This window comes from Octopus bimaculoides, chromosome 2 (genome assembly GCF_046866305.1).
Source record: "Octopus bimaculoides isolate indiv1 chromosome 2, ASM4686630v1, whole genome shotgun sequence".
Classification (NCBI taxonomy): Eukaryota; Metazoa; Mollusca; class Cephalopoda; order Octopoda; family Octopodidae; genus Octopus; species Octopus bimaculoides.
Window position 1 is genome coordinate 7,902,185 of NC_142929.1, and position 13,160 is coordinate 7,915,344.

Here is a 13,160-nt window from a genome sequence, read left to right on the forward strand (position 1 = left end):
CTGTCAAATATTCCACCACATCAAAAATTTGAGAATGGGCATTAACTGGTGATAATGATGATTTATTTACAATTTTACCACAAACACCCACAAGACTGTAGAGTTTTCAAATTTTAATCTATAAATGAACTGAAAATACTATGACTTCAGCAAAATATAATAAACCCAAATAAATTCACTGAAAAATATTACTTACCTTTCTAGAGTTTCATCAATTCCCCTGTTTCTTTCATTTATACCATTTCTACAGAATTTGAAATATTAGCCATTATTATATCTTTATTCCATATTTATTTCATATTATAAAACTAAGCTAGTATATTTTAGGTTTAAATTTAAACAGGTCCAGCCTTGTTACTCAAAATCAAAATGGTGAAAATTCAATCACGAGTTGCAAGGAACAGTGTGAATAATTAGTTTGGTGGGAAGGGAGATCATTGAGAAAAGAAAGATGAAATGCCTGGTAGAGACAAAATTCAGAATAGGAATTCGTGGGAAGCTTCTAATTAGTAGAGCAATATTGTAGTTGTATAAATGAAGGTTAGGCATGATAAAGATGACATATGATTTAAACATTTTCAGCTCTCACCATCCCATCTGGTTACTCCAGAAGAAATAATATTGTTAGAACTACAGCATCTGTAGTCAGACTTTGTTTTATCAAATCAGCAATGTAAGGAATTTTCAATCATGGGAAGAAAGATTAAAGGTTTTCAACAAAATATATTTAAACCTAATTTATTCAATGAAAAGTGTTGCTTACATTGCTTCAGCATCTTGATTTCTTTTCTTTTGACTTTCTCTAACATTTGTCCTAAAAGTAAAACATGGATTATAGTATTTTTTTCTTTTCTCATTCTAGAATTATTTCACAGAAATAAACAACATTTTGGAAGTTACATGTAATCGAAGACAAGTACTTTTTGGGGGAATAATTACTCAACTGATTACAAAGAGAGTTGACCTGGATGAGATGCAATTCTGTTTTGCACCAGAAAGAAACACAACTAGTGCTATCCTCCTGGTAAGGCAACTGCAACACAAGTATTTTAGTCCTGAATAAATCATTGTATCTGGTGTTTGTAGAGCTGGAGAAAGACTTCCAAATAGAAACACCTATTCTTGGCTATTGTGGGCCTAAGAAAGCCTTGGACAGAGGTCATTGCTCCTTCAGCTGGTGGTCAGTGCAAAAGCAATAGATTGATGAGTTGTTGTTGAGAGCAGTATAAGCATGCTCTCAATAAGGTTAAATTATGCAATGAGTAAAGGAATGAATTTACTGTACAAGTAAGCCTTTACCAATGTCAAGTTCTTAGCCTACTCTTTTTTCAATCATAGTCCTAAAGGACATAACAGGAATTTCTGACTGGTTACCCTTGCAAGCTCCTCTAATACTGATCAAAAGGCTTCAAAGAAATACATTACCCATGCACATTCTGCTGGGTGGGTATTGTCAGTGTGTATATATGACAGAGCGTAAAGAGAAAAATCGGGTATAAGAGGCATCGGTTGCAGTGCACAGAAGAGAAAACTGTGACAATATGTGATGCATATGGATGAGAATAGCTGCATGAAGAAGTGTTTGTTTCTACTCCAATTGTGAGCGAAAACTTGGGAAAAAGTGGTGAGAAACAGTCTTCAGACACTGGGTTTACAGGGATGATAAGAAAGGACCAAGATTTCTAGCAGTTTTTTGTACTTCCGAAGACACATCAAGCTAAGGAAAGTCTTGGCCACCCATACATACAGACATGCCCTTTACAGCTATGACCCACTACATCCCTGACTTGCAAGCACATACACAATGCCCCCATAAACACACCTGTTCCAGAACCACTAGAAATGACATTGCCAGTGTCAATTAAAAGCACCCATGCCATTACCACATAAAAACACCTGTGCCAATGCCACATCAAGAATATATGAGATACTCTATAAAGTGGTTGGCATTAGAAAGATCCAGCTATAGGACCCATAAGGAAACAGACAATTGCAGCCTGGACAGACCTCCAGCTGGCGAGCTCCTGTCAAATATTGCACCACATCAAAAATTTGAGAATGGGCATTAACTGGTGATAATGATGACTTATTTACAATTTTACCACAAACACCCACAAGACTGTAGAGTTTTCAAATTTTAATCTATAAATGAACTGAAAATACTATGACTTCAGCAAAATATAATAAACCCAAATAAATTCACTGAAAAATATTACTTACCTTTCTAGAGTTTCATCAATTCCCCTGTTTCTTTCATTTATACCATTTCTACAGAATTTGAAATATTAGCCATTATTATATCTTTATTCCATATTTATTTCATATTATAAAACTAAGCAAGTATATTTTAGGTTTAAATTTAAACAGGTCCAGCCTTGTTACTCAAAATCAAAATGGTGAAAATGCAATCACGCATTGCAAGGAACAGTGTGAATAATTAGTTTGGTGGGAAGGGAGATCATTGAGAAAAGAAAGATGAAATGCCTGGTAGAGACAAAATTCAGATTAGGAATTCGTGGGAAGCTTCTAATTAGTAGAGCAATATTGTAGTTGTATAAATGAAGGTTAGGCATGATAAAGATGACATATGATTTAAACATTTTCAGCTCTCACCATCCCATCTGGTTACTCCAGAAGAAATAATATTGTTAGAACTACAGCATCTGTAGTCAGACTTTGTTTTATCAAATCAGCAATGTAAGGAATTTTCAATCATGGGAAGAAAGATTAAAGGTTTTCAACAAAATATATTTAAACCTAATTTATTCAATGAAAAGTGTTGCTTACATTGCTTCAGCATCTTGATTTCTTTTCTTTTGACTTTCTCTAACATTTGTCCTAAAAGTAAAACATGGATTATAGTATTTTTTTCTTTTCTCATTCTAGAATTATTTCACAGAAATAAACAACATTTTGGAAGTTACATGTAATCGAAGGCAAGTACTTTTTGGGGGAATAATTACTCAACTGATTACAAAGAGAGTTGACCTGGATGAGATGCAATTCTGTTTTGCACCAGAAAGAAACACAACTAGTGCTATCCTCCTGGTAAGGCAACTGCAACACAAGTATTTTAGTCCTGAATAAATCATTGTATCTGGTGTTTGTAGAGCTGGAGAAAGACTTCCAAATAGAAACATCTATTCTTGGCTATTGTGGGCCTAAGAAAGCCTTGGACAGAGGTCATTGCTCCTTCAGCTGGTGGTCAGTGCAAAAGCAATAGATTGATGAGTTGTTGGTGAGAGCAGTATAAGCATGCTCTCAATAAGGTTAAATTATGCAATGAGTAAAGGAATGAATTTACTGTACAAGTAAGCCTTTACCAATGTCAAGTTCTTAGCCTACTCTTTTTTCAATCATAGTCCTAAAGGACATAACAGGAATTTCTGACTGGTTACCCTTGCAAGCTCCTCTAATACTGATCAAAAGGCTTCAAAGAAATACATTACCCATGCACATTCTGCTGGGTGGGTATTGTCAGTGTGTATATATGACAGAGCGTAAAGAGAAAAATCGGGTATAAGAGGCATCGGTTGCAGTGCACAGAAGAGAAAACTGTGACAATATGTGATGCATATGGATGAGAATAGCTGCATGAAGAAGTGTTTATTTCTACTCCAATTGTGAGCGAAAACTTGGGAAAAAGTGGTGAGAAACAGTCTTCAGACACTGGGGTTTACAGGGATGATAAGAAAGGACCAAGATTTCTAGCAGTTGTTTGTACTTCCGAAGACACATCAAGCTAAGGAAAGTCTTGGCCACCCATACATACAGACATGCCCTTTACAGCTATGACCCACTACATCCCTGACTTGCAAGCACATACACAATGCCCCCATAAACACACCTGTTCCAGAACCACTAGAAATGACATTGCCAGTGTCAATTAAAAGCACCCATGCCATTACCACATAAAAACACCTGTGCCAATGCCACATCAAGAATATATGAGATACTCTATAAAGTGGTTGGCATTAGAAAGATCCAGCTATAGGACCCATAAGGAAACAGACAATTGCAGCCTGGACAGACCTCCAGCTGGCGAGCTCCTGTCAAATATTGCACCACATCAAAAATTTGAGAATGGGCATTAACTGGTGATAATGATGACTTATTTACAATTTTACCACAAACACCCACAAGACTGTAGAGTTTTCAAATTTTAATCTATAAATGAACTGAAAATACTATGACTTCAGCAAAATATAATAAACCCAAATAAATTCACTGAAAAATATTACTTACCTTTCTAGAGTTTCATCAATTCCCCTGTTTCTTTCATTTATACCATTTCTACAGAATTTGAAATATTAGCCATTATTATATCTTTATTCCATATTTATTTCATATTATAAAACTAAGCAAGTATATTTTAGGTTTAAATTTAAACAGGTCCAGCCTTGTTACTCAAAATCAAAATGGTGAAAATTCAATCACGAGTTGCAAGGAACAGTGTGAATAATTAGTTTGGTGGGAAGGGAGATCATTGAGAAAAGAAAGATGAAATGCCTGGTAGAGACAAAATTCAGAATAGGAATTCGTGGGAAGCTTCTAATTAGTAGAGCAATATTGTAGTTGTATAAATGAAGGTTAGGCATGATAAAGATGACATATGATTTAAACATTTTCAGCTCTCACCATCCCACCTGGTTACTCCAGAAGAAATAATATTGTTAGAACTACAGTATCTGTAGTCAGACTTTGTTTTATCAAATCAGCAATGTAAGGAATTTTCCATCATGGGAAGAAAGAAGATTAAAGGTTTTCAACAAAATATATTTAAACCCAATTTATTCAATGAAAAGTGTTGCTTACATTGCTTCAGCATCTTGATTTCTTTTCTTTTGACTTTCTCTAACATTTGTCCTAAAAGTAAAACATGGATTATAGTATTTTTTTCTTTTCTCATTCTAGAATTATTTCACAGAAATAAACAACATTTTGGAAGTTACATGTAATCGAAGGCAAGTACTTTTTTGGGGAATAATTACTCAACTGATTACAATTCTGTTTTGCACCAGAAAGAAACACAACTAGTGCTATCCTCCTGGTAAGGCAACTGCAACACAAGTATTTTAGTCCTGAATAAATCATTGTATCTGGTGTTTGTAGAGCTGGAGAAAGACTTCCAAATAGAAACATCTATTCTTGGCTATTGTGGGCCTAAGAAAGCCTTGGACAGAGGTCATTGCTCCTTCAGCTGGTGGTCAGTGCAAAAGCAATAGATTGATGAGTTGTTGGTGAGAGCAGTACAAGCATGCTCTCAATAAGGTTAAATTATGCAATGAGTAAAGGAATGAATTTACTGTACAAGTAAGCCTTTACCAATGTCAAGTTCTTAGCCTACTCTTTTTTCAATCATAGTCCTAAAGGACATAACAGAGGAATTTCTGACTGGTTACCCTTGCAAGCTCCTCTAATACTGATCAAAAGGCTTCAAAGAAATACATTACCCATGCACATTCTGCTGGGTGGGTATTGTCAGTGTGTATATATGACAGAGCGTAAAGAGAAAAATCGGGTATAAGAGGCATCGGTTGTAGTGCACAGAAGAGAAAACTGTGACAATATGTGATGCATATGGATGACAATAGCTGCATAAAGAAGTGTTTGTTTCTACTCCAATTGTGAGCGAAAACTTGGGAAAAAGTGGTGAGAAACAGTCTTCAGACACTGGGGTTTACAGGGATGATAAGAAAGGACCAAGATTTCTAGCAGTTTTTTGTACTTCCAAAGACACATCAAGCTAAGGAAAGTCTTGGCCACCCATACATACAGACATGCCCTTTACAGCTATGACCCACTACATCCCTGACTTGCAAGCACATACACAATGCCCCCATAAACACACCTGTTCCAGAACCACTAGAAATGACATTGCCAGTGTCAATTAAAAGCACCCATGCCATTACCACATAAAAACACCTGTGCCAATGCCACATCAAGAATATATGAGATACTCTATAAAGTGGTTGGCATTAGAAAGATCCAGCTATAGGACCCATAAGGAAACAGACAATTGCAGCCTGGACAGACCTCCAGCTGGCGAGCTCCTGTCAAATATTCCACCACATCAAAAATTTGAGAATGGGCATTAACTGGTGATAATGATGACTTATTTACAATTTTACCACAAACACCCACAAGACTGTAGAGTTTTCAAATTTTAATCTATAAATGAACTGAAAATACTATGACTTCAGCAAAATATAATAAACCCAAATAAATTCACTGAAAAATATTACTTACCTTTCTAGAGTTTCATCAATTCCCCTGTTTCTTTCATTTATACCATTTCTACAGAATTTGAAATATTAGCCATTATTATATCTTTATTCCATATTTATTTCATATTATAAAACTAAGCAAGTATATTTTAGGTTTAAATTTAAACAGGTCCAGCCTTGTTACTCAAAATCAAAACGGTGAAAATTCAATCACGCGTTGCAAGGAACAGTGTGAATAATTAGTTTGGTGGGAAGGGAGATCATTGAGAAAAGAAAGATGAAATGCCTGGTAGAGACAAAATTCAGATTAGGAATTCGTGGGAAGCTTCTAATTAGTAGAGCAATATTGTAGTTGTATAAATGAAGGTTAGGCATGATAAAGATGACATATGATTTAAACATTTTCAGCTCTCACCATCCCATCTGGTTACTCCAGAAGAAATAATATTGTTAGAACTACAGTATCTGTAGTCAGACTTTGTTTTATCAAATCAGCAATGTAAGGAATTTTCCATCATGGGAAGAAAGAAGATTAAAGGTTTTCAACAAAATATATTTAAACCCAATTTATTCAATGAAAAGTGTTGCTTACATTGCTTCAGCATCTTGATTTCTTTTCTTTTGACTTTCTCTAACATTTGTCCTAAAAGTAAAACATGGATTATAGTATTTTTTTCTTTTCTCATTCTAGAATTATTTCACAGAAATAAACAACATTTTGGAAGTTACATGTAATCGAAGGCAAGTACTTTTTTGGGGAATAATTACTCAACTGATTACAATTCTGTTTTGCACCAGAAAGAAACACAACTAGTGCTATCCTCCTGGTAAGGCAACTGCAACACAAGTATTTTAGTCCTGAATAAATCATTGTATCTGGTGTTTGTAGAGCTGGAGAAAGACTTCCAAATAGAAACACCTATTCTTGGCTATTGTGGGCCTAAGAAAGCCTTGGACAGAGGTCATTGCTCCTTCAGCTGGTGGTCAGTGCAAAAGCAATAGATTGATGAGTTGTTGGTGAGAGCAGTACAAGCATGCTCTCAATAAGGTTAAATTATGCAATGAGTAAAGGAATGAATTTACTGTACAAGTAAGCCTTTACCAATGTCAAGTTCTTAGCCTACTCTTTTTTCAATCATAGTCCTAAAGGACATAACAGGAATTTCTGACTGGTTACCCTTGCAAGCTCCTCTAATACTGATCAAAAGGCTTCAAAGAAATACATTACCCATGCACATTCTGCTGGGTGGGTATTGTCAGTGTGTATATATGACAGAGCGTAAAGAGAAAAATCGGGTATAAGAGGCATCGGTTGCAGTGCACAGAAGAGAAAACTGTGACAATATGTGATGCATATGGATGAGAATAGCTGCATGAAGAAGTGTTTGTTTCTACTCCAATTGTGAGCGAAAACTTGGGAAAAATTGGTGAGAAACAGTCTTCAGACACTGGGTTTACAGGGATGATAAGAAAGGACCAAGATTTCGAGCAGTTTTTTGTACTTCCGAAGACACATCAAGCTAAGGAAAGTCTTGGCCACCCATACATACAGACATGCCCTTTACAGCTATGACCCACTACATCCCTGACTTGCAAGCACATACACAATGCCCCCATAAACACACCTGTTCCAGAACCACTAGAAATGACATTGCCAGTGTCAATTAAAAGCACCCATGCCATTACCACATAAAAACACCTGTGCCAATGCCACATCAAGAATATATGAGATACTCTATAAAGTGGTTGGCATTAGAAAGATCCAGCTATAGGACCCATAAGGAAACAGACAATTGCAGCCTGGACAGACCTCCAGCTGGCGAGCTCCTGTCAAATATTGCACCACATCAAAAATTTGAGAATGGGCATTAACTGGTGATAATGATGATTTATTTACAATTTTACCACAAACACCCACAAGACTGTAGAGTTTTCAAATTTTAATCTATAAATGAACTAAAAATACTATGACTTCAGCAAAATATAATAAACCCAAATAAATTCACTGAAAAATATTACTTACCTTTCTAGAGTTTCATCAATTCCCCTGTTTCTTTCATTTATACCATTTCTACAGAATTTGAAATATTAGCCATTATTATATCTTTATTCCATATTTATTTCATATTATAAAACTAAGCAAGTATATTTTAGGTTTAAATTTAAACAGGTCCAGCCTTGTTACTCAAAATCAAAATGGTGAAAATTCAATCACGAGTTGCAAGGAACAGTGTGAATAATTAGTTTGGTGGGAAGGGAGATCATTGAGAAAAGAAAGATGAAATGCCTGGTAGAAACAAAATTCAGATTAGGAATTCGTGGGAAGCTTCTAATTAGTAGAGCAATATTGTAGTTGTATAAATGAAGGTTAGGCATGATAAAGATGACATATGATTTAAACATTTTCAGCTCTCACCATCCCATCTGGTTACTCCAGAAGAAATAATATTGTTAGAACTACAGCATCTGTAGTCAGACTTTGTTTTATCAAATCAGCAATGTAAGGAATTTTCAATCATGGGAAGAAAGATTAAAGGTTTTCAACAAAATATATTTAAACCTAATTTATTCAATGAAAAGTGTTGCTTACATTGCTTCAGCATCTTGATTTCTTTTCTTTTGACTTTCTCTAACATTTGTCCTAAAAGTAAAACATGGATTATAGTATTTTTTTCTTTTCTCATTCTAGAATTATTTCACAGAAATAAACAACATTTTGGAAGTTAATGTAATCGAAGGCAAGTACTTTTTTGGGGAATAATTACTCAACTGATTACAAAGAGAGTTGACCTGGATGAGATGCAATTCTGTTTTGCACCAGAAAGAAACACAACTAGTGCTATCCTCCTGGTAAGGCAACTGCAACACAAGTATTTTAGTCCTGAATAAATCATTGTATCTGGTGTTTGTAGAGCTGGAGAAAGACTTCCAAATAGAAACATCTATTCTTGGCTATTGTGGGCCTAAGAAAGCCTTGGACAGAGGTCATTGCTCCTTCAGCTGGTGGTCAGTGCAAAAGCAATAGATTGATGAGTTGTTGGTGAGAGCAGTATAAGCATGCTCTCAATAAGGTTAAATTATGCAATGAGTAAAGGAATGAATTTACTGTACAAGTAAGCCTTTACCAATGTCAAGTTCTTAGCCTACTCTTTTTTCAATCATAGTCCTAAAGGACATAACAGGAATTTCTGACTGGTTACCCTTGCAAGCTCCTCTAATACTGATCAAAAGGCTTCAAAGAAATACATTACCCATGCACATTCTGCTGGGTGGGTATTGTCAGTGTGTATATATGACAGAGCGTAAAGAGAAAAATCGGGTATAAGAGGCATCGGTTGCAGTGCACAGAAGAGAAAACTGTGACAATATGTGATGCATATGGATGAGAATAGCTGCATAAAGAAGTGTTTATTTCTACTCCAATTGTGAGCGAAAACTTGGGAAAAAGTGGTGAGAAACAGTCTTCAGACACTGGGGTTTACAGGGATGATAAGAAAGGACCAAGATTTCTAGCAGTTGTTTGTACTTCCGAAGACACATCAAGCTAAGGAAAGTCTTGGCCACCCATACATACAGACATGCCCTTTACAGCTATGACCCACTACATCCCTGACTTGCAAGCACATACACAATGCCCCCATAAACACACCTGTTCCAGAACCACTAGAAATGACATTGCCAGTGTCAATTAAAAGCACCCATGCCATTACCACATAAAAACACCTGTGCCAATGCCACATCAAGAATATATGAGATACTCTATAAAGTGGTTGGCATTAGAAAGATCCAGCTATAGGACCCATAAGGAAACAGACAATTGCAGCCTGGACAGACCTCCAGCTGGCGAGCTCCTGTCAAATATTGCACCACATCAAAAATTTGAGAATGGGCATTAACTGGTGATAATGATGACTTATTTACAATTTTACCACAAACACCCACAAGACTGTAGAGTTTTCAAATTTTAATCTATAAATGAACTGAAAATACTATGACTTCAGCAAAATATAATAAACCCAAATAAATTCACTGAAAAATATTACTTACCTTTCTAGAGTTTCATCAATTCCCCTGTTTCTTTCATTTATACCATTTCTACAGAATTTGAAATATTAGCCATTATTATATCTTTATTCCATATTTATTTCATATTATAAAACTAAGCAAGTATATTTTAGGTTTAAATTTAAACAGGTCCAGCCTTGTTACTCAAAATCAAAATGGTGAAAATTCAATCACGAGTTGCAAGGAACAGTGTGAATAATTAGTTTGGTGGGAAGGGAGATCATTGAGAAAAGAAAGATGAAATGCCTGGTAGAGACAAAATTCAGAATAGGAATTCGTGGGAAGCTTCTAATTAGTAGAGCAATATTGTAGTTGTATAAATGAAGGTTAGGCATGATAAAGATGACATATGATTTAAACATTTTCAGCTCTCACCATCCCACCTGGTTACTCCAGAAGAAATAATATTGTTAGAACTACAGTATCTGTAGTCAGACTTTGTTTTATCAAATCAGCAATGTAAGGAATTTTCCATCATGGGAAGAAAGAAGATTAAAGGTTTTCAACAAAATATATTTAAACCCAATTTATTCAATGAAAAGTGTTGCTTACATTGCTTCAGCATCTTGATTTCTTTTCTTTTGACTTTCTCTAACATTTGTCCTAAAAGTAAAACATGGATTATAGTATTTTTTTCTTTTCTCATTCTAGAATTATTTCACAGAAATAAACAACATTTTGGAAGTTACATGTAATCGAAGGCAAGTACTTTTTTGAGGAATAATTACTCAACTGATTACAAAGAGAGTTGACCTGGATGAGATGCAATTCTGTTTTGCACCAGAAAGAAACACAACTAGTGCTATCCTCCTGGTAAGGCAACTGCAACACAAGTATTTTAGTCCTGAATAAATCATTGTATCTGGTGTTTGTAGAGCTGGAGAAAGACTTCCAAATAGAAACACCTATTCTTGGCTATTGTGGGCCTAAGAAAGCCTTGGACAGAGGTCATTGCTCCTTCAGCTGGTGGTCAGTGCAAAAGCAATAGATTGATGAGTTGTTGGTGAGAGCAGTATAAGCATGCTCTCAATAAGGTTAAATTATGCAATGAGTAAAGGAATGAATTTACTGTACAAGTAAGCCTTTACCAATGTCAAGTTCTTAGCCTACTCTTTTTTCAATCATAGTCCTAAAGGACATAACAGGAATTTCTGACTGGTTACCCTTGCAAGCTCCTCTAATACTGATCAAAAGGCTTCAAAGAAATACATTACCCATGCACATTCTGCTGGGTGGGTATTGTCAGTGTGTATATATGACAGAGCGTAAAGAGAAAAATCGGGTATAAGAGGCATCGGTTGCAGTGCACAGAAGAGAAAACTGTGACAATATGTGATGCATATGGATGAGAATAGCTGCATGAAGAAGTGTTTATTTCTACTCCAATTGTGAGCGAAAACTTGGGAAAAAGTGGTGAGAAACAGTCTTCAGACACTGGGGTTTACAGGGATGATAAGAATGACCAAGATTTCTAGCAGTTTTTTGCACTTCCGAAGACACATCAAGCTAAGGAAAATCTTGGCCTCCCATACATACAGACATGCCCTTTACAGCTATGACCCACTACATCCCTGACTTGCAAGCACATACACAATGCCCCCATAAACACACCTGTTCCAGAACCACTAGAAATGACATTGCCAGTGTCAATTAAAAGCACCCATGCCATTACCACATAAAAACACCTGTGCCAATGCCACATCAAGAATATATGAGATACTCTATAAAGTGGTTAGCATTAGAAAGATCCAGCTATAGGACCCATAAGGAAACAGACAATTGCAGCCTGGACAGACCTCCAGCTGGCGAGCTCCTGTCAAATATTGCACCACATCAAAAATTTGAGAATGGGCATTAACTGGTGATAATGATGACTTATTTACAATTTTACCACAAACACCCACAAGACTGTAGAGTTTTCAAATTTTAATCTATAAATGAACTGAAAATACTATGACTTCAGCAAAATATAATAAACCCAAATAAATTCACTGAAAAATAATACTTACCTTTCTAGAGTTTCATCAATTCCCCTGTTTCTTTCATTTATACCATTTCTACAGAATTTGAAATATTAGCCATTATTATATCTTTATTCCATATTTATTTCATATTATAAAACTAAGCAAGTATATTTTAGGTTTAAATTTAAACAGGTCCAGCCTTGTTACTCAAAATCAAAACGGTGAAAATTCAATCACGAGTTGCAAGGAACAGTGTGAATAATTAGTTTGGTGGGAAAGGAGATCATTGAGAAAAGAAAGATGAAATGCCTGGTAGAGACAAAATTCAGATTAGGAATTCGTGGGAAGCTTCTAATCAATAGAGCAATATTGTAGTTGTATAAATGAAGGTTAGGCATGATAAAGATGACATATGATTTAAAGATTTTCAGCTCTCACCATCCCACCTGGTTACTCCAGGACTAATAATATTGTAAGATCTACAGTATCTGTAATCAGACTTTGTTTTATCAAGTCAGCAATGTAAGGAATTTTCCATCATGGGAAGAAAGAAGATTGAAGATTTTCAACAAAATATATTTAAACCCAATTTATTCAATGAAAAGTGTTACTTACATTGCTTCAGCATCTTGATTTCTTTTCTTTTGACTTTCTCTAACATTTGTCCTAAAAGAAAAACATAGATTATAACATTTTTTGTTTCTTATTCTAGAATTATTTCACAGAAATAGACACCATTTTGAAAATGAAATATAGTCAGAACATGATTGTTTTTTATGGGGAATAAATTGCTCAACTGATTGGGAAGAGATTTAAACTGGATGAGATGCAATTCTATATTGTGCCATAAAGAAACACAACTAGTGCTGTCCTCGTGCTAAGGCAATTGCAGGAGAAGTATGTA

At 35.4% G+C, this 13,160-nt stretch overlaps 1 protein-coding gene across 1 annotated transcript in view; it reads right to left on the reverse strand.

Annotated features, from left to right (window-relative positions):
* The window catches only part of LOC106867629 (uncharacterized), a 252,388-nt gene that overhangs the window by 214,861 nt on the left and 24,367 nt on the right, over nt 1–13,160 (reverse strand). Inside the window, exons 3-16 of the mRNA XM_089340670.1 lie at nt 12,872–12,922; nt 12,302–12,349; nt 10,845–10,895; nt 10,275–10,322; nt 8,818–8,868; nt 8,251–8,298; nt 6,820–6,870; nt 6,250–6,297; nt 4,816–4,866; nt 4,246–4,293; nt 2,788–2,838; nt 2,221–2,268; nt 764–814; nt 197–244 (exon numbers count right to left, since the gene is read on the reverse strand). Of these exons, the coding sequence (XP_089196796.1) occupies nt 197–244; nt 764–814; nt 2,221–2,268; nt 2,788–2,838; nt 4,246–4,293; nt 4,816–4,866; nt 6,250–6,297; nt 6,820–6,870; nt 8,251–8,298; nt 8,818–8,868; nt 10,275–10,322; nt 10,845–10,895; nt 12,302–12,349; nt 12,872–12,922 (693 nt within the window). The remainder of the gene's footprint in view (nt 1–196; nt 245–763; nt 815–2,220; nt 2,269–2,787; nt 2,839–4,245; nt 4,294–4,815; nt 4,867–6,249; nt 6,298–6,819; nt 6,871–8,250; nt 8,299–8,817; nt 8,869–10,274; nt 10,323–10,844; nt 10,896–12,301; nt 12,350–12,871; nt 12,923–13,160) is intronic.